Source organism: Sorex araneus, chromosome 5 (genome assembly GCF_027595985.1).
Source record: "Sorex araneus isolate mSorAra2 chromosome 5, mSorAra2.pri, whole genome shotgun sequence".
Taxonomy (NCBI): domain Eukaryota; kingdom Metazoa; phylum Chordata; class Mammalia; order Eulipotyphla; family Soricidae; genus Sorex; species Sorex araneus.
Window position 1 is genome coordinate 30,404,483 of NC_073306.1, and position 24,072 is coordinate 30,428,554.

The 24,072-nt window shown below is 51.4% G+C and overlaps 1 protein-coding gene across 4 annotated transcripts in view; it reads left to right on the plus strand.

The window, feature by feature from the left end:
• Positions 1–24,072, plus strand: part of ERI3 (ERI1 exoribonuclease family member 3) — a 122,172-nt gene that overhangs the window by 13,301 nt on the left and 84,799 nt on the right. For 2 of the 4 annotated variants that reach the window (XM_055138405.1, XM_004621577.3), the window contains exons 3-5: positions 751–1,028; positions 18,174–18,290; positions 23,543–23,602. In XM_055138405.1, coding sequence (XP_054994380.1) covers positions 751–1,028; positions 18,174–18,290; positions 23,543–23,602 — 455 coding nt within the window. The remainder of the gene's footprint in view (positions 1–750; positions 1,029–18,173; positions 18,291–23,542; positions 23,603–24,072) is intronic. The other 2 variants (XM_012935707.2, XM_055138407.1) reach the window with 1 other exon arrangement.

Consider the following 24,072-nt stretch of genomic DNA (forward strand, 5'->3'; position numbering starts at 1 on the left):
ATTATTATTTTTTTTGCACATGTTCACTCAGAAAACTTTACTAGACTTAGCAATGCTCCCATTACTGCCACATCTGGGTTTTCTCTTTTTCTTCCCCATTTAAAAAAGCCCTGCGGCCCTTCAGGGCCTCTAGGAAAGAGTGAGTCTAAAGGCAGCAAATGGGACAGGCTGGGCCGCTGGCAGCTGTGCGCTCCCGCTCCTGACTTCATGCATCCCCCTAGGGGGCCACTTACTGGTGGGCTGCGGAATCGCTCCCGGGAATGTCCTGGGCCAGCTCCTCCTCACTGAGGCTGTTCGCCTCCCCACGGGGACAAGGGTAGGAGGGAGCAGGCAAGGATACCTGGCTCCAGCATCATCTTCCACGGCTGGCCTGAGTCTGCTTAGCTGCCACCACTAGAGTGCCACTCACTCTCACATGGGCGGCGCCATGGGAACGGTGACCAGAGTTTCTCCCTTCTCTGTCCTGAACCAGCCGAGGACTCGTCTTTTGGTGCAGGCCAGTGCTTCCTGTTGGGAGGATGGTGGGGAGCTGTCGTAATGCGGGAGGTGCCAGTATTGAACTTTGAACTGTGTAACAAAGTATTGAACTTTGTAACAAAGGCTGTGACTTAGAGAAGGGGCCCTGAGAGCCTGGGTGTGGTTCATGTGGCCTGAATTTTCCTGAAGACTAGACAGCGAGGCAGAGCTGCAGTGGGAGGGGAGTAACCCAGATTGTCTTTTTTTTTTTTTTTTTAACTCTCCTTCCCTAAGTTTTAGATGCTTCTGGATGTTCAGTGCTAGCACCTTTACAGACTGGAGCAGCTCGATTTTCTTCATATTTACTTTCAAGAGCAAGAAAAGTTCTGGGCTCCCAGTTCTTTTCTCCCTGTGGTGTTCCGGAGTTCTGCTCCATATCCACCAGAAAGCTGGCGGCCCACGGCTTTGGCGCGTCCATGGCGGCAATGGTGCCCTTCCCTCCCCAGAGGTATCACTACTTTTTAGTGCTGGACTTTGAAGCTACGTGTGACAAGCCACAGATTCATCCTCAGGTAACTGTTGCATCGTCGCTCCAGAAAAGGTAGGGTGGGCAAGGAGGGAGGGAAGCTACCAGTGTGGCTGCCTGGGGCCCAAAGGAACGTGGTGGGACTTTAGAGCCTAAGTTTGTAGCCCTGGCTGTGTGGGGTCACCTTTTCTGGAAGGAGTCAACTCTCATGCCAAGAGGATACTCTAAAGCACCCTTGTGGAAAGGCATATGTACATAAGAGTTGAGGGGCCGGAGAGACAGGGCAGCAGGTAAGGTGCTTGGATGCAGCTGAACGGATTTGATTCTAGGCCCCCTGTATGGTCCTTCAAACCGAGACAGGAGTAATCTCTGAGCACAGAGCCAGTAGTAATTCCTGAGCACACCACTGGATGTGGGCCAACCCTTACCCCAGTTTCCCCCCCCCACCACCTCCTTCCCTCTCTCCCTCAAAAAACAAAACAAAGCAAAACAACAATTGAGGCTCTTAGGCCTGGGGTGTGGCTCAATGGTAAAGTGCCTGCCTTGCGTGCGGGAGGCCTGGGTGCCTGTAGCACCGCAGAGTATAAATACGCCAGTGCCAGAACACAGGCTCTTAGATAAAAACTGGTAGTGACTTGTCGGTGGTGTTCCTTGGTGCTGTCCTGGAAGAGAATCTGCCAGTCCCGTTCAGGCCTTCAGAGAACTCAGCCAGAGTAGACATCTGACTTCAGCTTCTGAACGTCTGACTTTCAGCCTCCCCACATACCTGATCCACACTGGCCAGCTGAGCCACGCTGAATTCTTGCTTGCAAGGCTCACAGAGGCTCTGAGAGATTAAAAAAAAAAAAAAGACTTTTGATGTGTTAAGTCCCAGTGTTAAGGGGTAAATTTCTTACATACAACATTGGATAACCTGAGTAAGTATCCTTCACTACTGATGTGTTGGAAAGGAAGGTTTCTTTGCTTACCTTTTACCTTTTATTTTCTTAGCCTCCAGCTGTGTTCAGAAAACTTTTGCTTTTAAGATTGTGCTCCGAAGGGACTGGATCAGCCGCAGAGCAGCACGTGTGTTGTGCTCTCTGAAGGCTGGGTGCTTGCTTTCAGGGGAATGAGTAAGGGCTGGGGTAACAGTTCATTCTACTCTGGCCATGTCTAGTGCTAGTTCTAGAACACTGGCACTAGATTATCAAGTGTGTCATTTTGGATGTGTGAACAACTTTCAGGAGTAAGTCAGAGAGGAAAAGGGGTTGCAGCATCGGGAGCTTGGGAGATAGGGGGCGGGGAGCCTGGTCAAAGAGAAATTGCACCTGTTTCTTCGAGTCGTGCTTTTCTGTCTAGGGGTTCTATCTGTAGGAAATTAGAAACTTAAAAAAAGATAGAGAGCAATCTCTTCACTTTCTCTCCTTGTATTCCTTTTTACCTTAGAGTAGTGTTCTGCCTTAGGGCCATTGGAAGCTTGGGAGGGTGGGAGCAGGGTCAGGAGAGTGTCCTAAGGAAGGGAGATTTGAATGAAGTTGAATAGATATTGGGTTCCCAAGCCATACTTACTTTCTCAGCCCTTTGCTCCTGCCCATGCTAGAGAGACTTTTCCATCACTCCAAACTGCCCTGATGCTGTGTTTGGTGTGTGTGTGTGTGTGTGTGGGTGTGTCTGTGTGGTGGGGGGGGGGCGTGAGGATAGGGGGTGGATGGGGAATGGGTGGGCAGATTGATTACACAGATTTTTTTTAGGTTATGAATCAGGGGGCATATCCTATTAATATTCCCTTCCTGACATAGATGTCAGTCATTAAGCCCTAGTAGATCTTAAGTCTAAAACCTAGCACATCTTTATTTCTTGTATTTGATCCTGTTTCTGAATCCTCATGATCGTTTGGTGTCTGATGGCATTTATTACTTTCTCCCACCTGGCATATGCTTTGTAGGTATGCTTCTGAACTTTCGGTCAGATTATGAACCCAGAGAATCATGTAGTTCTGTTCTCTTGTCCTCCAGAGTAGTCTGCCCCTGCTGTGGAAGGGGAAGACTGGCTTATGTCTCAGTTTGCTCTGTCAGTATCAACTCACACCTCTCTTTCAATGGCATTTGCTCTTTTTAAAATTAATGTATTGCAGTACAGAAGACACATTGCAGTACAGCTTTGTGTCACTTGTATCACCAAGTGATTTGCCCAGACACAGCCACTTAGGCCTTCTAGAACCAGGCTGATGTAGGATTTCCTGCTGTTTACCAGGTTCTGGGTCTGACTAAAGCTTATCTCCAGAATCAATGAACCCTGATGATGTGATTCCAAGGGCACTTAAGGAATTGGCTACCCTGCTTCATTATTAGCTGTTGCTGTAGAGAACTCAGGAAGAAGCACTTGCTGTCTAGCTTATCTTTAAAAGGGGACTACGAATGATCTTAGAAATTATAGACCCGTTAGTTTACTGTGATTCCAGAGAAGATACTTGACCTGATCGTCAGATAATCAATCAGCAAACAGCTAGAAGAGAGCATAGGGTACTGAGTAATAACTTACATGAGTTTGTGAAGAAGAACAAATCCTGTCAGATCAATCTAACTTCTTGCTGTGACATGGTGATGGATCTGAGTGGATCTAGGGCAAGTGATAAATGCAATGTGTCTCTACCTCATTAAACCTCTACAATGCTTGATCAACAGTTAGGAAGGTGAGATGACCCACTGGACCACTCTCAGGCTGGGAAAGGATGAGTAGTGCATGAAAGGTTGAGACTTGTTAGTAGCAACTTAAAATGCCTGTCTTTCATTACTGAAAAAAAGCTTCCCTGAAGTTTGCAGGATCCTGCTGGCTTGGAAGGGACATTGGGACAGCGCCCTTTTACTGAAGTGCTCGTACGTCAGGTTCTTCACTTGCTGGGTTTTGTTTTCCATGTTTCAACTCAGATGAGCATAAATTACATATGAGGCTGGTTTCCATTTGAAAATATTTTTTCACTAAGATGTTTACTTTGGGTGGTTCTAATACTTCAGAGACTCTTGTTTTGAGGAATAAGGCTCCCCTCTTGCTTGAGGAACCGTTTCCTAATGTAGAAGGAGGTTTTGATTTGTTTGGGGGAAGAGTTGTGGCTCTTTTGTCCTCATTTGCAGAAGTTGGTGCTGCTCATTTTGGTGTGGATGTGTCTGATGAAGTTGGATTTCACCCCGAGGCCCCAGGGAAGCAGCCTGGAACCCTGCCCACTGCTCAGCTGCCTGCCCTCAGCTCTGAGAAATAACCTTTGGGTGGCAGTGTCTCCTGTTTGCTCTTTGTCTATAGGAGCTCTCCTTCTCCTCCTCCACCTTCTCCTCCTCCTCGTTGTCTTCCTCCCTCCCTCCCTCCCTCCCTCCCTCCCTCCCTCCCTCCCTCCCTCCCTCCCTCCCTCCCTCCCTCCCTCCCTTCCTTCCTTCCTTCCTTCCTTCCTTCCTTCCTTCCTTCCTTCCTTCCTTCCTTCCTTCCTTCCTTCCTTCCTTCCTCCCCCTCCCTCCTCCAACCTTGAACAGATTCTATCTGCATTTTGAGTTAGATCTCTGTGTAAGGGGTGTTTCTCTTTTATAGGAAACTGTCCGGATGCTAGGTTATTTTGGGAGGGGGCCTTGGGGAAGGGATGATGGCAACGGGAGAAGGCTATCAAAGAGCAGCTCCAGGAGGATGTCAGCATGCCTTAGAGCCTGCATGGCATTATTAGTCTTTTGTGAGAAAGACATTTTGGAAAACTTTACAGGAAAGTGGTTAAGATCCCTACAAATCAACGTCTATTGATTCCCTTTTCCTCTGTTCAAGGCTGAAAGGCAGGCTCTCCCCCCTCATTGCCTTGCCTCCCCTCAGCCCTTGGTGCCCCACACGCCCAAGTGAACCTCGGAGACAGTGCCCCGTAGGGTGAGCCCCCTCCTCTGCCCACTCGCCTGGCACAGGGAGGCAGAGCCGGGTGGGGCTGGTTTGTGCATGGGGTGAGCCAGTTGTTAGGCTGCGCTGCAGGCCCCAGCCGGCCTGCACTTTTTTTCCTGATGCAGACAGGCGAAGGCGCTGACGCTATTCTTCTAAACTGGGAAATGAAATGCAAAACCGATGTTAATGTAACATTATGGTTGAGATTAAATGCACCAAAATCAGGAAATTCAAAGTTATGCTTCCCACAGCAACCATAACTCAGCCTCATCTGGCGCGTGTAGTATTTTGTGTTAGTGTGGATGGTGTTATATGTTAAGACATTAAAGTTAACACCATAAGCAGAGCACAAAATGCTTGAGGGGGCTGAGTTATGACGACTGTGCGAGCTGTAAGTGTTCTTCCACAGGCTCCCAAGCCCTGGAATAATTTCCCCCTGCCCATCAGACCAATTATTGCCTTTCTTTTTTGTGACACGTCGGCTTGAAGACCTCTCTTCCAGCCTCACTGCAGATGAATTCCTCCATTGGTGGCCACTGGTGGTGGTGAGAATGGGGCAGCCCACTCGGCCCTTTTGTCCTTTTTGTTGGGGCCTCCATAAATGTGATGCCCTCCACCCCACCCCGTGAAGTCTCCTCCTCCTGGGCTGCTGTTTCCCGGTGGTCCCCGCTTGGGCTGGGCGTCCCCTCCCCCCCAACCCTCTCTCGGGGCCTCCTCTCCCCCCTCTCCCTGAATGGGAACAAGCATTTGCTGTGTCCGGGTCTTGGCCCCACTGTAGCTTCCCGTGAAAGCCAGAGGGAGGGCGCTGCTTTATTGGAGCAGACCCAGCAAGGCGGAAGTGAAATATACCTCCTGGGAGCGGAGCGCTGCTGCCTGGTGCTGCTGCCTCGTGTATTTGGGTGCGATCGAAGTGGGTTTATTTGCTCTCTTCAGTCGCCTCTCTCCCTTCCCCGGGGCTTTTACCTTTCAGCTGCGGTGGTGTGTAGTTAGGCTACAGAGTTGCCTGGGGATGGAACCAGGAACTTTCCTTGGGGAGCTCTGGGTCACTAGTAACAAAATCACCACATAATTTAGTGCAAATCAGGAAACATCCCCCCCAGCCTCTTATTATCCTGGTGGCCTCCCCCGGGCCCAGACAGCTGTTGGAATGCAGATTTTGTGAGACACTAAGTTAAGGTTGGCGTGGGGAAAGGACTCTAAAGAATAGGGCCATTGATACACGGTGAAAGAAATCAGGGACTGTAAACTATCAGTGACACTGGGCTGCCTTTGAAAGGTTTTGTTGGACATGACAAAACCAACCAAGTCAGGAAAGGAACGTGGAGGACTCATTGTCGCCACCTTTAAAGCAACGAAGAAGAGGCCTCTTTTCCCTCTCCGCACAGCAGCTTTAAGCTTGGCATAGATGCCGGATAGAAAGACGGGCTCGAGCCTTCAGGGAGCTCATGGTTGAGATGGGGAGAGTGTGTGGAAGTGTGTGAAGTGGTGTGAGGGTGATGACCCTCTGTGGGCCAGGATGGGAGCTGGGAGCACAGAGGAGGGAATGACCAGCCCTGTGCATGGCCGTGGAAAGGCCGCCTAGGCTTCAAGTCCAGAGAACTCTGAGGCCAGAGCCGTCCACCTTCCATAGACCAGGTGGTTTGGACCGACCGGTCAAGCAGACTGACCGTGAGAGGTGTGGAAGGAAGGGCTGACTAATACAGAAGCAGGGGAGGAGTCTGTGGCTGATGAGATTTGCTAAGGCAGAGGTGGCTGGAGGGCAGGGTCTGGGTGTGTTGGGGGGCTGGGGTGAGGTGGGAGGTGAACCCTCCCTGCAGCAGCTGCTCAGCCACAGAGAGCAAGCCAGTGGCTGGGAGGGCAGGAGCTGGGGGTGGGGGTGGGGAGGTGGGGGGTGGTGTGAAACCTAAAGCTTCTCTCCTCTCCCCACTCCCCTCCCCCCTACCCTCCCCCCCTTGATTATATTCCTTACTGTGTAGACCGATCTTTGTCATGACACCAGGAAACAGATATCAGGAGGTCCTTTCTCCATCTCTCTGTCTTGTTGGGGAAAAGGAACCTACATCATTTTGATTAAGATGCCATTGGGATGATTATTTTTTTCTTCTCTTATCCTGGATGTTCACAATACTTAAAAAAAAAAAAAGAAAAGCCCACAGTCATACATTTATGTGATGAGTTTTGAGCTCTCACCATGAAGATTGAGTCATAGCTTAAGAGCTTGGAATTTTAGCATTCCCAGATTGACATTAGCCCCCGAGCCTGGCAGGTCTGCGGCAGGCTGGGCCAGGCAGAGAAGGGTTTCTGTATATTGAGGGCTGCCAAACCCTGTTAGGCGCAGGGAGCGTCAGATAGGAGGAAAGTAGACATTTGGGGAAACAGTCTGAAGGTGGAGTACTCCAGGAGGAATGCAGATTTGGATTCTGTCCCTGTTTGTAGCATGCGAGTGGGAGATCTTGGTCTTGGCTAGCCAGCCGGCGAGATGTTACATGAGAATGCACTTGGATTCCGGTGCTGTGCCCTGGGCCTAGTCCTGGGAGATCTTCCAGCCCAGGAAGTATTGCTCTGAAAGGCCAGTGCTGGCAGACACGTGTTTGCAGAGGCTAGTGCCACTGAAAGGGGAGGAACATGTAAGAGTCCTCCGTGAAGGTGGGGGCAAAGCATAGGAGGAATTGTACTAAGTCAGAATTGGACGTGGGAATGTCTGCTTGGGTGGAGGAGATGAAACGGGAATAGATACTGCAAGTTGGAGTTCATGGGGAAGAGAGAAAGGGGCTCCAGGGGGCTGAAAATGGTTGTAGGGTGGGGCTGGTGAGCTAGTAAGGCAGGTAAGGTGTTTATTCGATCCCTGGGGCCATACATGGTTCTCTGAGCCCACCGGGAGTGAGAGTGATCCCTGTATGCAGAACCAGGAATAAGCCCTGAGCACTGCTGGGTGTGGCCCCCAAACCAAAAAGAATGGATGGATAGGGGCTGGATCGATAGCACAGCGGGTAGGGTGTTTGCCTTGCACGTGGCTGATCCGGGTTCTATTCCCAGCATCCCATAGGGCCCCCCGAGCACTGCCAGAAGTGATTCCTGAGTGCAGAGCCAGGAGTAGGCCCTGAGCATTGCCGAGTGTGACCCAAAAAAGCAAAAAAAACCCAAACAAACAAACAAACAAAAAACCCCAGAATGGATGGATAGAAGAAAGGAAGGGAGGGAAGGAGGGAGAAAACGGATAGAGGGTGGGGCCGGAGCGATAGCACAGAGCGTAGGGCGTTCGTCTTGCACACGGCCGACCCGGGTTCGATCCCCGGCATCACATATGGTCCCCCAAGCACCGCCAGGAGTAATTCCTGAGTGCAAAGCCAGGAGTAACCCCTGAGCATCGCTGGGTGTGACCCAAAAAGAAAAAAAAAAAAAAGAAAATGGGTAGAGGGAAACTGGTTAGGAGACATTTCTTGAAAGAACTAAGTGGTGATAGTGGTTGGACCCAAGTGGTGATAGAATGTGCTGGAGCCCCTGGGTGTGCTGGGGAGGAGTTGAGCTTGGCAGTTGTGCATTTAAGTAGCTCGTAGCTCCTTTGGATACTTAGTGGACCCCTGCGAGTCAGTGATGCTCAGAGATTTCGTAAGGATTGGAATGTGGAACCTGTAGTGGTTGTCCATGGGGTGCTCTGAGCTAAAGATCCTAATGTGGTATTGCTGAGTTCCTTCATGTGATGTCGGTCATGACTCCTTCAGGATTTGTTTGATGAACAGTTTGCCCTTGGCCTGTGGGAAGTAGGTTTGATGGTTAGGTAGATGGGATGCTGGCTAGCTAGAGAGCTTGGAACCTTGCTTTACAGAAGTGTGATTTAAACAGAGCCATAACTTGAGATTGGAGGGTCTGGAAATGGAGTTGAGGGACTACTTCCCACCCCCTTTTTTAAAAAAGTATTGATAGTATTTGACTGCAACGCTAACTAAAAGGAATTGGTAATCTTGGTAATTAGTTGGAAATAGAAGCGTTTTTAGGGACAGGAGAATGGGACGAAACATCATTTTGATAAGGTCTGCTCCCATTAGGAGGGTGATATGCCTAGGAAAATCGATGGCCAGGTCATGTCTTACAGGAAGTTCACAGGGATGGCATGGAGTAGGGTGCTTGGTGAGTTTGGCAGGAATCCTCAGCTTATGCCTCTGGATGTTGCAGGAATTGCTGTGGTCTTATTCCAGATTTGTGACCCAGTGTTAAGCCTTTCTCGGCCCCAGAAGCAGTAAGATAGACCAGATGAGCGCCTGGCTTATGTCTGTAATGAGCAGTTTTCATAGAGGCAGCCAGTTGGTTCATTTGGACAGACGAACAGTGGTTTTTGGGGGAAGCTGTGTGACAAGCTCTGTGGTCCCAACAGTGTTCTTCTGTCTTCCCTTTCACTAGTGTGGTGGTGACTGGAGGTTACACACTGGTTGCAGTACTTGCGCATGTGGTCGTGGTGTGCTAGAGATTGCAGATCAGGATCATTGTGCTAGCTGGACAGGCGCTCTGCCTTGAGCCATCACGGTAGGAATCGACAGTCTCCTTCCAAGGGGCAGGCATTGCCATGACAGGAAGACCTCTAGCTGGCTTGCAAACAGGGACGTGCCAGCTTGTGCTATAAAGTTCTGGGGTATGACGTGCCAGTTTTCCTCCCCTGGCTCTTGGCAGCTTAAGAATGAAATGTCTGATGGCAGGAGCCGGAGCAGTTGGCAGACCTAAAGGGCTTGCCCCAGGTGCTTTGACACTGGGCCGAGGAAGGGTTTGCACTGAGAGAGAAGCTGAGAAGCTGGGCTTGGTCAGTATCTCTGCTGAGCTCGTTAGATCGATATTCTCGACTGCAACTTTCCTGGTCAAAGTACAGTCAGAGCCAGCAGCTTCCTCATTGTTTTTTCTTTTTTTTTTTTTTCCAGCCTCAATTATTTCAGTTCTTTCTTTATATATATTTTTAAAATTTTGTTTTCATAAAGTTGTTCATGTTAATTGAGTTCATTCAATATTTCAACACCAATCTCACCACCATTACACTTTCCCACTACCATTATTTCGAATTTTTCCACCACCATTCAAGCCTGCCTGCCAGGGGCAGGTAATTTATTTTCTATTAATTATTATGAATGTCACCAGGTCGTGCGGCTGCAAAAGTGTTTGTGCACTTCTGGGATTCTAAAATTGTAAATGGTTGGGGTCCAGAGACATCTCTGTAGGGAGCTAGTCCATTTTGAGATTCACTTGGGAGTCTCTGGATCAAGGGCTGTTGATATGCTGAGATGGCGCCCCGAGGCTAGGACCCCAAGCCTGCGGGAGACGGGAAGGGCTGGCCTTTCTCCTCCCGAGAGCTCATGTGGCCTGGAGTCTTAGTCCTTGAACCCACATCCTTGGGTTTTTCTCCTGGAAGCTCGTGGCCACAGGGTTTCACCTGGAGCTGGTGGCGAGGGCACACCTGCTCCATCTGAGGTGCCCCGGCGGAATTGGCTCGGAGATCTCTGGCGAGCTGCTGCCTTCTGAGATTCACTAGCAGTGTTCTCATTCTGTGGGGACCATCAGGCGCTCCTCCAGGCTAAGGAGAACCCTGGAGTTGACAAGCTCTTCAGGTGAGGTCTGAGTCTGGGAAGTCTTTTGAAGTCTGAGAAACAGTGAATTACTGATTCTAATCACTGGTCTAGACCAATGAGGTATTTTTTTTCAGGGGGCGTGGGGGTGGCACACATTGGCAGTGCCCAGGGGCCACTCTTGGCTCTCCACTCAGGGGTCCTTCCTGGCAGTGCTCAGAGGACCATGTAAAGTGCTGGAGCTCAAACTGGAGTTGGCCACATGCAAGGCAAGCACCTTACCCCAGCCCCGGACTGTTGATTCTTAAGCTTCATCAAGCCTCAGAATCACCTGAAGGCTTGTTAACACACGGATTGCTACTTCCCTGCTGCCCTGCCCCCCGTTTCTGATTCTGAAAGCCTGGGGTGAAGCCAGGACTTTGCCCTGGGTGACAGTTGCTGCTTGGGAGACGCCCTGCTTTGAGCACCACCAGGGCCGGTCAGGTGTTGGGCAAGGGCGGGCAGCCTTAGTGTGTGCGGCCTGCACTGTGGCTTGGTGGTTCTCAAATGGTCCTGTCAGCACTGCCACTTCCTGGTGCCAGCTTCTGGCTCTCAGTGTGGATAGAGAACAGGGAATGGCTGCAGCAGCCCTGCGGGCGTGGTGTTCTGTGGCGGGGGGGATGGGACAAGAGCTCCAGAAGCCAGCCAATTTCTTTGGGTGCCCACTGTCTCTCTAAGAGGGTGCAGTTCCATCTTGGTGGCTCAGCCCCACAGCCTTACCCCTAGCTAATGCTCTTCAGTGCAGTCTTTGCATTGATTGGAAAACGGCCTTTGTCTCACCAAGCCTCTGATTGATCTTTTGATCTCCAGCACATTTGCATAACTTTCTTCCATTTTGTTAACTGATTAAGCGAACCTGGCTTATGGGTGCAGGTGCCTAGGTGCCACCATGTAGTCCTCCAACATGAGGGCAACATGTGCTGAGACGCAGTATAGCATCGGGGTTCAGAGTGTGGCCTCTAGAACTGTCCTCTGGATTTGAGTGTGTACCCGTCTTGCTTTGGGCGAATTGCTTATACTCTTCTTGATGCCTTGGTAGCACTATTGGACAGTGCGGCGAATAGGAGTATTGGGGGCTAGAGAGATAGTACAAGTGGGCAGGGTGCTTACCTTGCACATGGCTAATCAGGGTTCAATGCTGGGCACCCTGTATGTTCTCCTGAGCTCCACCAGGAATGAATTCTGAGCACAGAGCCAGGAGTAAGCCCTGAGCACCACGAGGTATGGCCTCAAAGCCAGAATTTAATAATAATAATAATAATAATAATAATAATAATAATAATAATAATAGGACCAGTCTGATTGGACTGTTGGGAGGATGAAATGTAAGTTTCTAAAACTGTGCCTGGCAGGTATAGCTCTGCATGTTGGCTTTTATCAGGAGGATTGCAATCAGTGTTCTGATTTTTGGTGAGCATTGGGGTACAGCAGATAACTAGGGGGGTCCTGGCTTCTCCAGATAGCATGGAGAAAGCCTCAGTCCCTCCACCTAACGGGCAGAGCAGCAGAGTCTGCCTAGAGAGATTTTTTTTCTTCCACTTTCATGTTCTCCTACAGTGTTGCCTCTGGGGACCGATCCTCTACACACCCGAGGTTTGTCTCAAGTAATTCATGACATATCTTTGTACACAGGTAGCTACCAAAAAAGCAGTCATGTGGTTATTTGCTGCCCTGAAGGTTTGGTTTCACAAAGGCCACTAATATCTCAAGTTATTTACCACTGAGCAACTAAAAATGTGTGCACTGAGACTGATTCAGAGTCAAGGGCATGTTGAGGGAGATACAGGTGGGCCCCCCCGGGTAACTCTCAGACTCCTTCATTTACTAGTATTACGTTTTTAAAAATTCAGATGTCACTGAAAGTAAATCATGATTTTTATTCTGCAAGCCCTCACCCCCACCCACTGTGCCAAATAAAGAATAGTAGTATCTGGTTTGTGCCTCTTTCCTGTTTTAATTGCTTTGAGGTCTAAAGGGCTGGGTGGAGAGGAACATAGGTGAAAAATCAGCCTTTGAAAGCTCCGATTTTTTACCCTTCCTTGTCCTGAAACTTCGAGCATCAGCTCTCATCTGTCAAAGTGTAAATCAGCAATTAAAACCCAAACAGCCAAATGCCAAAGATGACCTGAAGCACAAAGCAACTGACAAACAAGTCCGGACAAATCGACGGGTAATTTATAAGCTTTGCCCTAAAATCTAATTATTTGGCAATTCGAATTTGCAGCCAGCCAGGGCTCGGCAATAAATTTAACCCGCCATAAATTATTTAGGAGCAGGCTGTGGTGTAAATCAAAACCACGAGTGTTTGTTTAAGAAATAAGCTCCTTGTGCATAAAATGTCTTTTTTTTTTTTTTTTAACCAAGGGAGAAGCTGTTCAGCAAACCGTGCCCTGAGGGTTGCCCAGTGCAGCCCTCGAGCCTCCCTTTCACTTCCCTGCTTCCCGGTGGCCAGGGGGCTTCTTGGTCCTTTGGGGAAGGGACCATCTTTGCCTGGGAATTTTATTCCCACACCAGGTATTTGGGGAGAGCCCTTTGCTTTTAGCAGGTCCTGCTTTGTCTGCTTAGTGGGTCCATGATGTTGCTTTTGGATTTTACAGAACCTTTCTCTGCAGGGACGCACACTTCTCTAGGGTTTGTTAGCAGGGGGAGAGAAAGGAGAGATTAGTTGTTGCTGTTTCTAACTAGAGGGAATGCTGCTTCCTGGGTTGCAGGGGGAACACCCCGAGAAGTGCTCAGACTGGACCCCAGAAACATGCATTCAGGCAGAGAAGAAGCTCTGCTGTGGGAAGAAAATGGCCCAGAAAATCCATTTCTGAACCCTCTGTCCCACTGTGAAGAAATTCAGCAGCCTACCCCAAGTCCCCTCTGCTTAAAATCCTTTTGTTGTGGTCCTATCTTCAAGTATAATCTTATCACTGCAGACACTTCAGTTGAAGGGAGTTTGAATACTCTGGAAACAACCTGCACATTTATTTCTTGTAATCTGCTGATTGGGGCTGTGAAGCTTCATTTGAAATGCTGCTGCTGTTTTGTCCTCAGTTTTCTGGGGTTCCAAGTTGAACAAATTAGAAAGCAGCTGTGCTTAAAATCTCTACTTCAACAAAACATCTGATCATGTAAAAAGGTGAAAGAACATTACTTGGTATTGCCGTTTTATCTTTCAGTCTTTCTTCTCTCTCTCTCTCTCTCTCTCTCTAACACAGACACAACCAACCCTCCACCTCCACTTGCAAGATTTACCGTTGGCATTTTATTGAAGGAAATAGCAGATACACAAAGGGGTTGGAACCATGAATACTTTGGAAAAAATTCTAGTCCTGTGACTCTTGTCCTTAGCTGTCAAATGTTGGCCAGTTCCCATCTAACATCATCATACAAGCTTTGGGGTTAATGATGCGTTTTCCTTGGGCCAGCTAGTAGTACAAGTACCTTGTATATGGTGTAGGGTGACCAGCTGTCCCAATCTTAGCACCGAAAGCTCTGTGATTAGGAGACCCTTGGTCCCAGACAGACAGTAAGAAGGGGTATTGGTGGTTTGTGGCTGCCGAGAAAGAATGAAAAACCACTTCTCATTGATGAGAGGCAGAGGGCCTGGGAGAAATTGCTTTGGAGATTGATAGTCTGTGTTTGAATCCTGGCTCTCCCATCAGCTGTGTTTGTGATTGGGTAAATCACGCCCCAATCATGTTTCTGTGGAGACCCCAGTGCATGCAAGTTTTTCTGGGGGGGCATTTGTCTGTCTTGCCACTTGTTCCTCCCTGGTAACAAGTTGAAAGAGGGAGGTCTGTGCCACAGGGGAGCTGGGCGCTGGCACTGCTGGCTCTCTGGTGTCTGGGCTCCAGCCCCAGGGTGCCTCCTGGGCCACTGATCCCCTGGAAGAAGCTCATGCCTGGCATTTCTTTGGGACTCTGCCTGGACAAGTTATTGCCGCTGCTCTTGCAGCCTGATAGCAGCCATCCTTCCTCAGAGAGCAGACCGAGCCCCCGCAGATCACCTTCCCCATGATGGAACCAGATCTTGTGTCACCCTGCAGACATTGAGAGCTGCTTGTCCCCTGTCTTTACATCTCATTTCCCCATTTGGAGCCCCGGCTCTGTCTCTTAATAGCAGCCTCAACTTTGGCTGCTGTTATCCCCATCTGTAAAATGGGGATAATAATGATTATGATTATAATAATGATTCCCACCTTATAGGTCATCAGGACCATTCAGTAAGATCATTTGTAGAGTGTCTGGACGTGGAATGAAATAAATACCTCAGTGAAGAGAAGAACTGAAATGATTCCTTTTTCCAGTGTCTTCAAGGACACTGGGACAGACCCCTCCCCCAGGCCTCAGACACCCCAGGGAGGGTTGCCATATCTCGGTGTATCTGTTTGTGTCCATGCCCAGCTCCTGCCTCATGAATAGTAGGTACTGCCCGAGTCTGAGAGAAAGGGCCTGTCTTTCAGGATTGATGCAAGATAGGAAAGCGTGTTTGAAAGCACTCTGCAAACTGAAAAACACCCCATTCGATATGTTCCTGCACTTAGATTTCTTGTAGGGCATTGTTCATTATTTATTCACGTTTCTTTTCTGCTCACTAGTCTGTGCACTTCTCCAAAGCAGAGACTGTCTACTCTCTAAATCCCGCTCCCACACCTGTACAACGTCTAGCATCCAGCAGACACTCAGGGAATTCTAATGGAGTGAAATGTGAAATGGTATCCATGAGTAAAGACTTGGGAACCAGCTGCTAGAGGCAGGATGAAGGGGTGGGAGCAACAAACTCTTCTTTCCTTTCCTGGGCTCCTTGAAAGATGAGACTCTTGGTGCTAGTGGGGTGTGGGGAGGAGGAGAGATAGGAAGGAGTTTTCTCCTCAGAGCGTCGGGTCCTCGGTGCTTCTCCTTAGACACATCTACATGGACTCTTGAGTTGGAGGTAGTGCGGTCCACCTACAGTGTCGAGGTGACCTCTCTGATCTTGGTCAGCTGAAAACCGCTGAACGTGTGGGGTAAACCACACGTGCCCCGCTGAGTGCCAGCTTGTTACCGACCAGGACTCTTCTACAAGGACGAGCTGCATTGTGAGGTTCTGAGCTTGACTGGGTCTTCTGGTGGAAACTCTGTTTTGTCTCGGCAGTGACTGACATGAATATACTAATGAGCAGGCCACTGCTGCGTTGGCGGGTCTGCCGGAGAGCACCCTCGTACTCCTGTTCGCACACCTGCCCTTGGAGGTGTGACCTTAAAGCCTGTGGTCAGGCTGGTGCCACTGGAAGCTGTGTTTGTGAGAGCTCCACTTTGCTGGGTCTGGGGTCCCTGGCCCCTGCACATTCCAGGGTTCTCCCTTGAAATGTGGGAGACTTCTTTTTTTTTTTGCATGGAGCTAAGGTCAGCTTGCCCCTTTTCCTGGGGAGGTCTGAGTACTTGGCGGCGAGGCGGGGAAGGTGTCGGGGAGACCAGAAGAGGGAAAGCTTGAATACTCAGCGGCTGTGGGGGAGCGGAGTCCAGGTTTCCAGACAGTCTACGGGGGTCACTGCCTCCGTGCTGGCCAGAGTAGGAGCTGAAGCGCTTACTGTTTCAAAATAAATACTAATGAAATTCTAGATCTATAACAGCATTTCAGATATCTAAAACAAACCATGTGCTTGTAAAAAAGTGGAAAGAGATCAACTTTAAGCCATAAATTCTTGGTAATAGAGGGTTTTTTTCTATTTATGTTTGATAGATATTTTTGTTTCCAGAGGAATGTCAACTCCTAATTTCATAATGTATCATGGGCTTAAGAAAATTGAATTTAATAAAAGCCAGAGATGAATGGCATCCTTAAAGGTCCCCACACTTGTCTTTATTAGCAGGACAAACTGCAGGTCTCCAAACACGGCTTCTCTCCAAATGAAAGTCTAAATGAAAAGTACGGTTGCGTGTTAGGTTCGATCTCATTGTGGACCCAGTGCGTGGGCCTCCTTGCCCGCTGCACAGCTGAGAGCACTTTTGGGAAACTGTCTTCTGCAGGGGCCAGGCAGGAGAGGCCAGGATTTCAGAAGGCCCAGGAGCCCCACTTCAGAGCTAGGAGTTTGGGCTAGCTGATTGAGGGGGTGTGGGGGGCAGTGCCTAGGGTATATGTGTATGTCTCAGTTTTGTTTTCAAGAGTCAGACTCTCGTCTGACTTCCTGCTTGGTGCTCTGTGGAGAAGCAGAGGCTGCCAGCTGGGGGATGAGATCCCAGGTCTCCTCCCTGGAGAGGAAGGTGCCCCCAGGTTGACCTGCCTGTCCCCCGCCCCCCATCTCACCCATGCCTCTGCTGTGCAGCCTTTCTGCCCTTCTTGTCTCTGGGCCTCGCAGCAGCCTTCCCGTCTTTGGGGATCCACCCAGACCCTCCGAACCTGTCTGGCCCCAGAGCGGAATGCCTCGGCGTGGTCTTCTGGCCGCTGCGGCGTGTTGGGTTGACCTGGATGCTTCCTGAGCCAGCCCGAGAGGAGCGGGCTGTTGGCAGGGGCCCTGGCTGTCCAGGATCCCCGGGCGCTGGGCTGTGTCCCCTCCACCTTGCCCAGAGCACTGGTCTGCTTGGCTCTGCGGAGGGTGGGCCCTCGAGAGGCGGCGGCCCCGCACTGCGGCGGGGGCCTTTCCCACATGCTAATTTTACTTAGAGGATTTTGCTTTTATTTATTTTTTTTTATTATTTCCTATTTGTCTCTTCCAGATGTTTTCAGGGCAGTTTTGTGTGTGTGTGTGTTGTAAACTAATTCCATTCATGTTTTAAAAATTTATGAAAGCGCTAATAAAAATGTCAAAGTGGTAAAAATGTTAGCTTTTCCTCTGCTTTGATTAAATTTTGCAAACTGTTTTTGAATATTAAAAAGCAATAATTTTTTTTATTCTCTCTCCCCGCGTTCCTCTTCTCTCTGCTCTGCGCGTGCTCTCTCCTGCCCTCTTCCCCCGCTGGCGCGGCCTCCCTTCCCAGGAGCGATGAGGAGCGCACGCACAGCCAGTGTTCTGCAAGCCTGTTTGCACACCAGGACCTTGGTGCTGTGCATCTCTATTAAATAACGGAGACAAATTAATCTTAGAGACACCAAACAAATTGTCACTCCTCCTCCTTCTCTTCCATTACGTTCCAGTGGACTGGGAAGGGGCTGGCTAAGCGGTGGGGGGGTGGCGGCTGGGAGAGGGGGCACTGCCTGAGAGAAAGGTGGGAAGCACCAGCTCCTATTACTCTTACTCAGTTTTCTCCGACTCTTCCGTATCCCCTTTGGCTTTGTTTATTATTTATATCTTTTTTTTTTATTTTTTGTAAAAACGACTTGAAGAAACTCATTGGCTCTGTTTAAATTTCATGTGCAGAGTTGTGTGCACTGCCCTGATGGCTGCCTGTCTATTTGGCTGGAGATCCAGACTCATTCTGGGGCAGGAACTTGGGCAGGGGGTGAGGGCTACTACTCAGGGTGGGAGAAAGCGACCTGTGAGAGAATCAGTAAGGGCAAGCTGGAGGAGATTGGCATCTTCCTTCCCCTTCCCAGAGGGTGGGTGGTGGATGAGTGGGTGGGCATTCAGCCCTTGGGCCCTTTGAGGGTATCAACAAAAGTAGGGTTAGGATGGTCCCCAAACTGGCACTGTCCCATTCCATCTTAAGTTTGGTCTGGCAGGAAACAATAAGCACAAAACACTGTCATTTTTGACTCTGAGCTGTTCATTGAGATGGTTATTCCTTATTTTTTTTTTTCTTTCTTTATCACTGTAGGAAATCATCGAGTTCCCCATCCTGAAACTAAATGGGCGGACCATGGAGATCGAGTCCACCTTTCACATGTATGTCCAGCCCGTGGTGCACCCACAGCTTACTCCCTTCTGTACAGAGGTAAGGGCCGCGGGCTGGGCCACGGGGGCTGCTGGGATGGAGTTTACATTCTGGGTGCCCTGTACAGCTGCTCACGGAAAGCTTAGCTCTGACCCACAGTTAAGGTAGATGTGCAGTGGGCCCAGAGATTGGCTTTGCATCCACTGGGCGCACTGTGGTCTCCGTGGGAGAGCAATGGCACAGTCCCGTCCTAGCCTTCCGCCCCCTTTGCCCCTTCTTGCTGCCTCTACTGGCTGGAGACCAGTGCCCGGGGTCTCGGAGCAGGACAATGTTTATGGGCTCAGGCTCCCGGGTCCTCTTTCCCGTAAGTTCCTGGAGAGAGGTGGAGCTTTCAGTCGCTTGGAAGGTCATGTTCACCTTCCGTCAGGACCCTGCTGCCCTGTCTCTGCCTTTGCGTGGTGCCCCTGCAGGGGGCATCGGTTAGGATGGCGCCAGTGTGCCTGCTACGGAGGAAAGAGGAGGCCAGCCACTGGGGCAGGGTGGCAGGAGGATAGTGTCCTGGCCCTTTCCTCGGTGGGTGCCAGACTTTGCCCCCATGGCAGCAGGTTGGTATAGATAGACCCCACGTTTGGCAGATGTCTGAAACTGGGCCTGAGGGTTTTGATGCTTACGGAGGCACCTCAGAGCCTTTGGTGGAGAGGAGGCACCCTGAGGAGTTCAGCCCGCAGGACCGCATGGAGAAGCCCTCTGTGGCCCCTTTCCCCGGGCTGGTCTTGTGACGTGTTCTGGGGTGACCAAAGACTGGTGTGGAGTCGTGGGTCAGGACAGTATGATCACTGGAGAATTTGAGGCATTAGAGACTTTGTGTTTTCCTCCAGAGTTCTGTTATGCAGGGAAGGGAAATGGGGGAGTGAATTGTGATCCTCCCCAATGGGTGTGGGGTAGGTTGGGGAAAGTCCTGGGGGCAACTTCTGGGAGGCTTAGTTCACCCTGAGGTGACTTAGCTCCGACTAAGGGTCGATCTGGTACTTGCCGCAGGGGTTTGCCCCCTGGTCTCGGTGAGGGCAGTTGACCTTTTGTCCTTTCAACCAGCAGCGTCCTCTCTGGCCCCCTGTTCAGTTTCCCTTCCCCGAGAACTGCCTACGCCACCAGAGGGCGCTCGTCTTTTCTTCTTGCCCCCTGTGAGATCACCATTTTAAAGGCGAGGCAGAGCACTTTTCCTTGACCCAGCTGGTCGCCTGAGCCCCGCGCTGCCCTGGAAGTAGTGTTGTCGCCCTCTCGTCCTCCTCTCTCTCTGCCCCCAGCTTTGGGGGAACCCAGCATTAGTTAGGCTGCATTCATTTGGCGTAGTCAGAGCGTTGCTGGGTCTTGGCCCTGGACAGGAGTGGGTGTTCGGGAGTGTTGGGAAAACGGCTTTTTACCCAAAGCAGGGCAAGGGAATGGATTGTGAGAGCCTGATGAACGTGCAGTTTCTTGTTTCCAGAAAGTTCCCTCAAGGACACCACCTCCCTCCTCCTCCCCCGCCATACTTCGGAGGTAGCGGGCCTGGTGAGATGGGCCTCTCTGAGGCTTGTGCCTGAGCCTGCCTTTTTTGTCTCAGGTCCCAGAGCTCCAGACTTGCCCTCATTTCCTTCCTGCCTTCCTATACCTCCTCCTAGCGACCTGCTTCCTGTCGCCCCCAGCCCCGAGTCTGACCAGAGGCCGCTCTCTCAGTCTGTGGCTGCACTTGGGGTCCTTCTGCCTGCAGACGGCTGCCCCCGCTGTCCTGCTGGACTCCGGTCAGGGTCACCTTCTCTGGGAAGCCTTAGCCTCCCGGCGGCTCTGAGCCATCGAGTTGGCTGTGGGTGCTCCTGCTCCTCAGGAGACCGCGCTCCTTGGGGGGCAGAAGCTCCAGCCGACCCTTCTCTGCGCCATCATTAGGCGCAGCCCCTTCCTGAAACAAATGGATGTTATCAGAGACTTACTCCGCCACGATTTGCTTCTCCCTGCTGCTGTCATACTGCTAACTTGTTCTGTCTACTTTGGGTCCTTTAAGTCGGAGGTTCTCAGACTTACCTGGCCTGCCACTGTCTTTGCAGAAAACAAACAAACAAACAAACAAACAAACACTGAGCATCCCAGGAATCTTTCCTCTCTAAGCAAACCAGCAGAAAAAATCCCACCACCATCCCCAGTTGGAATTGAGGCTGCTACTGCCCCCACATCTGCACAGCGCCCCTCAGGGGGACAGTGTCGCTCTCTTGGCAAGCTGACTAAATGTTGCCTCGTCTCCGTACGGGATGGCACTGTAGGGGACATGGGTGCAGGGTGAGTGTCATGCCTCGCTGGAGCTGCCTCATGGGGGTAGGAGCAGAAGCAGAATGTTATCCTAAGCGAGGAGCTCCAGTGCGCCACCATGCTAGTGACGACTCCCGAAGGGCTTTGTTCTAGAGCATCCGGAGTTCTCGGGAACCCTGGCTGTTCTGTGTGTGTGTGCGCGCACACGTGTGTGTATGCGTGTATACACGTGTGGGTGTGTATACACAGATGAGACTTGAGGACACACAGGAGCTCATGCATGTGGGGAAAGATGAGCTGGTCAACAGAAGTAGGGTTGTGCGTGGGTGGGCGTGGAGCCCACCTCAGGGCCCCCTCCCGCTCTTTGTACTGAATATAGTCTTGCCTTCTCGGGGGTCCCTTCTCAGTTCCTGCCCATGGCCCGCCCAGAGGAACATGGTTTTGACAGGAACAGGCTGGGCAGGCCCATTCCCACCACCTCTGGAATCAGCCCCCCTCACCCCAGTCCTGTGCCCTGCAGCTGGACTGCAGCTCGGTCTCTGACCATGGGAGTCCTCCTCCTTGTTGTTGTCATGAAAAACCTAGAAAAATACCCATTTTGCTAAATGCCTGTAAAGGGCTTTGTCTTGCACCTGTACTTATAAAGGGTGAGATTTATTGGTCTCTTTGTCTGAGGAGAAAGAGTGGGTCTGATTATCAGATTGCACACCAGAGACAAGTGCTTATGTAATCAACAAACTGTCTTGGTGTCAGAATACGATTGTGTTGGAGATAAACTGTGAAAGGAGAAGGCGCTGGGCGCTGACGGGCTCTTGGCAAGCGGGAGCTGCGTGTCCACCGCGGCTGCCTGAAGGAGCTGGTGATTGTGAGGACACTGGGACAAAGCCCTGGCGTGGGAGGGCCCGCAGCCCCCGGCCGCGTTATCAGTCAGGGTCAAAAGCCCCTCGCCTGTGGCTTCCGAGTCTGGAGAAGCGGGAGTTAATCTTTAATCCCTCGGTGAAAGGAGCCAGGGAGCACACATTAATTCTTCCTCTCACCTCTCCTTCTTTAAGTGGCGAAGGTCTCTGAGCTCTGTTTAGCCTGTGAGCCCTGCTTCTCAGCTTAATAATACTTGGCTCTGCTCTAGTACCTTCCACGGGGAGGATGCGAAAGCTTCTTACAAACACACATTAACCCAAGTGGGGCTGGGCTCCCGCGCAGCACGAGGGGCCCGGGGTAGATTTCAGGCAGAACTTCCTACAGCTGATTTCCCCGAACTGCCTCTCCCTTCGGAGCTGTGATCAGTGTCAGAGACAGGGGCTGGTTTTCTTCATCTCACCCCATTCTGCCGTGCCATGCAGAGATGAGGTGGCAGGGCCATTCATTGTGGGAGGCGTGGGGCGGCCTCCCCCTGCAAGGCTGCCCCGGGTCTGAGTGCAAGTCCTTTGGGAATTGCAGCACCTGCTCAGGACTCAGCTAGTCAAGGCTGGTGGCCAGGGAGGTGCCGGCCCTGGGCGTTGGTGGCCAGCAGGATAGGCTCCTGAGGGCGGGCATCTCCGGGCCCTCCCTAGGCCCTCCTTGGCAGAGGGTGCCCAGCCGTAGCCAGCGCTTTTGGGGGATGGTTGTGGACTGAAGCAAGAGTTCTCGCACTCGGGCTCAGCCGTGACCTGGGGCTCCCCCCCCCCATCCTCCCTCTCTCCGCTTCTCCTCTGGGCTCAGGCCCTCCCTCTGCTGGGCAGTTCCGGGGTCTCCGGCGCCAGGAGAGGGTGTGGCAGTGCCAGCCGGGTGGGCATGCTGTGGGTTAAAGCCGTGCGGAGCAACAGTGTAGTTAATCTTTCTAATTTATTTTCCTTTTAGACCATGGGAAGTCTGTAGGCAGCAGCTGTTACCCAATTAAAATACAGATTAATATAAAAACAGTTTCTGGAATATAAAATAGAGTGGCTGTGTCCTTACACTTCCTTAAAATACCACCTAATAATGACTTGATGAACTACAGAAACCCACCTAGAGGAACTCAGCGTTCTTAAAATGAAAATTTCTTCCCTAAAAGGTGTGTATTACCATTCCCCGTAAGTCTCTGGGAGAGAGTGGCCTCCCTCCTCCAGCCGGCGGCGTCTTGCCTGCGAGTTGGGTCTTTGGTATTCACCAAATGTGATTAGAGTTTAATTGGAGTCTCATCCCCCCCACCCCCTCTCAAACAAAATAAAAGTTTCCCAGCCAGCCTGAGAGGAGGCGACTGTGGACGTCCGGGGAGCTCCTGCCTGTGGCTTTCCAGCCGTCCCTGCCGTCTGCGCCTGCCGGCAGCTCCCTGCCCCCCGCGCGGCCATGCAGCAGCTCGACCCCCACAGTTTGCACCGCAGGGTCTTGGAACCTGATGCTTGAAGTGAGGCGTGTGTTGTGAGCCCCAGGTTCCCGAATAACATCACCTCACCCAGCGTCACCCACGCTTGGGGCCGTTTTCACGGTCCACAGGGTATCGGGAAACATTACTCAAGGCCTTTTCGTGGGCTCACTCCAAGGTGGCTTTTTCCTGCGGGCACGTTGGTTGAGGTCCCAGGTACCCGGGATGCCTATGGGTACCCCCACTTCTGACGGACTTGGTGGTGGGGGGACACGCTGATCCTGGCCTCTCATAGAAAGGGGGCGACTTAAAGCCAAGAACACCTCTCTCGGGTACACGTTCCCCAGGGGTTGTTAGTACCCCTAGAATTCTCTGGCTCTGGGAGCTGAATTTCCTCAAGCTTACAGTTGGTGGGGCGTTACGAGCACGTTAACTGTTACAGACATAGGAAATGCGGTAGAAGCTGGACAGGGTCTGAGCCACCCTTCACTCCCCCGGTCCCGGTGCACAGAGAGCTGTGTGCCCCATCGCAGGCAGGGTGTGGTGGGGGGAGTTTGCATGCGCCCTGGGCCTGACTCCTGAGGCTCGTGTGCAGTGCTGAGCGGGGAGCAGCAGAGTCTCCGGGAGGCGCCCCCCGGAGGGCAGGGGCCTGGGCACATCGGCCCTGCACCTGGCTTCACACCCATCTGCTGTTTCTCTTCCTCTCTCTCAGCTCACCGGAATCATTCAAGCCATGGTGGATGGCCAGCCAAGCCTGCAGCAAGTGCTGGAGGTAGGTGGAGTGACCTTTAATTCCTAACCCCTGACCCCTTCCCGCTGCCTTTCTCTCCCGCCCTCCTGAGGTTGTAGCCGTGTAATCTGCCTATGATTATAGCTTGATTAGAATAACATTTGCTGTCACATCAGTGACATGCTGTTGAGAGTATTGAACCATTGATCTGTCATCTCCAGCTGTTCCCGTCAGACTCCCTGACAGGATGTCCGAGCACTGCCCGGCATCAGCCGCGGCGCCCCCTCCCGCCGTGGCCCTGCTCGGGCCTGCTCCAGGCGCCGGCTGGGCTGCTGGGGCGCAGGGAGCGGAGTGGCAGCACCCCAGGACTGGCCCCCCAGGGGCTCGAGGTGTTTTTGTTTAGCTTGAGCATCGGCGCCTGGTGGCATGTGAGCACTTCATTAACTCATCCAGCGCTCCTGTCGTCGATGGCTTTTGTTTGCCGTCAGCTCCTCCAGGAGGTGCGCGCCGCC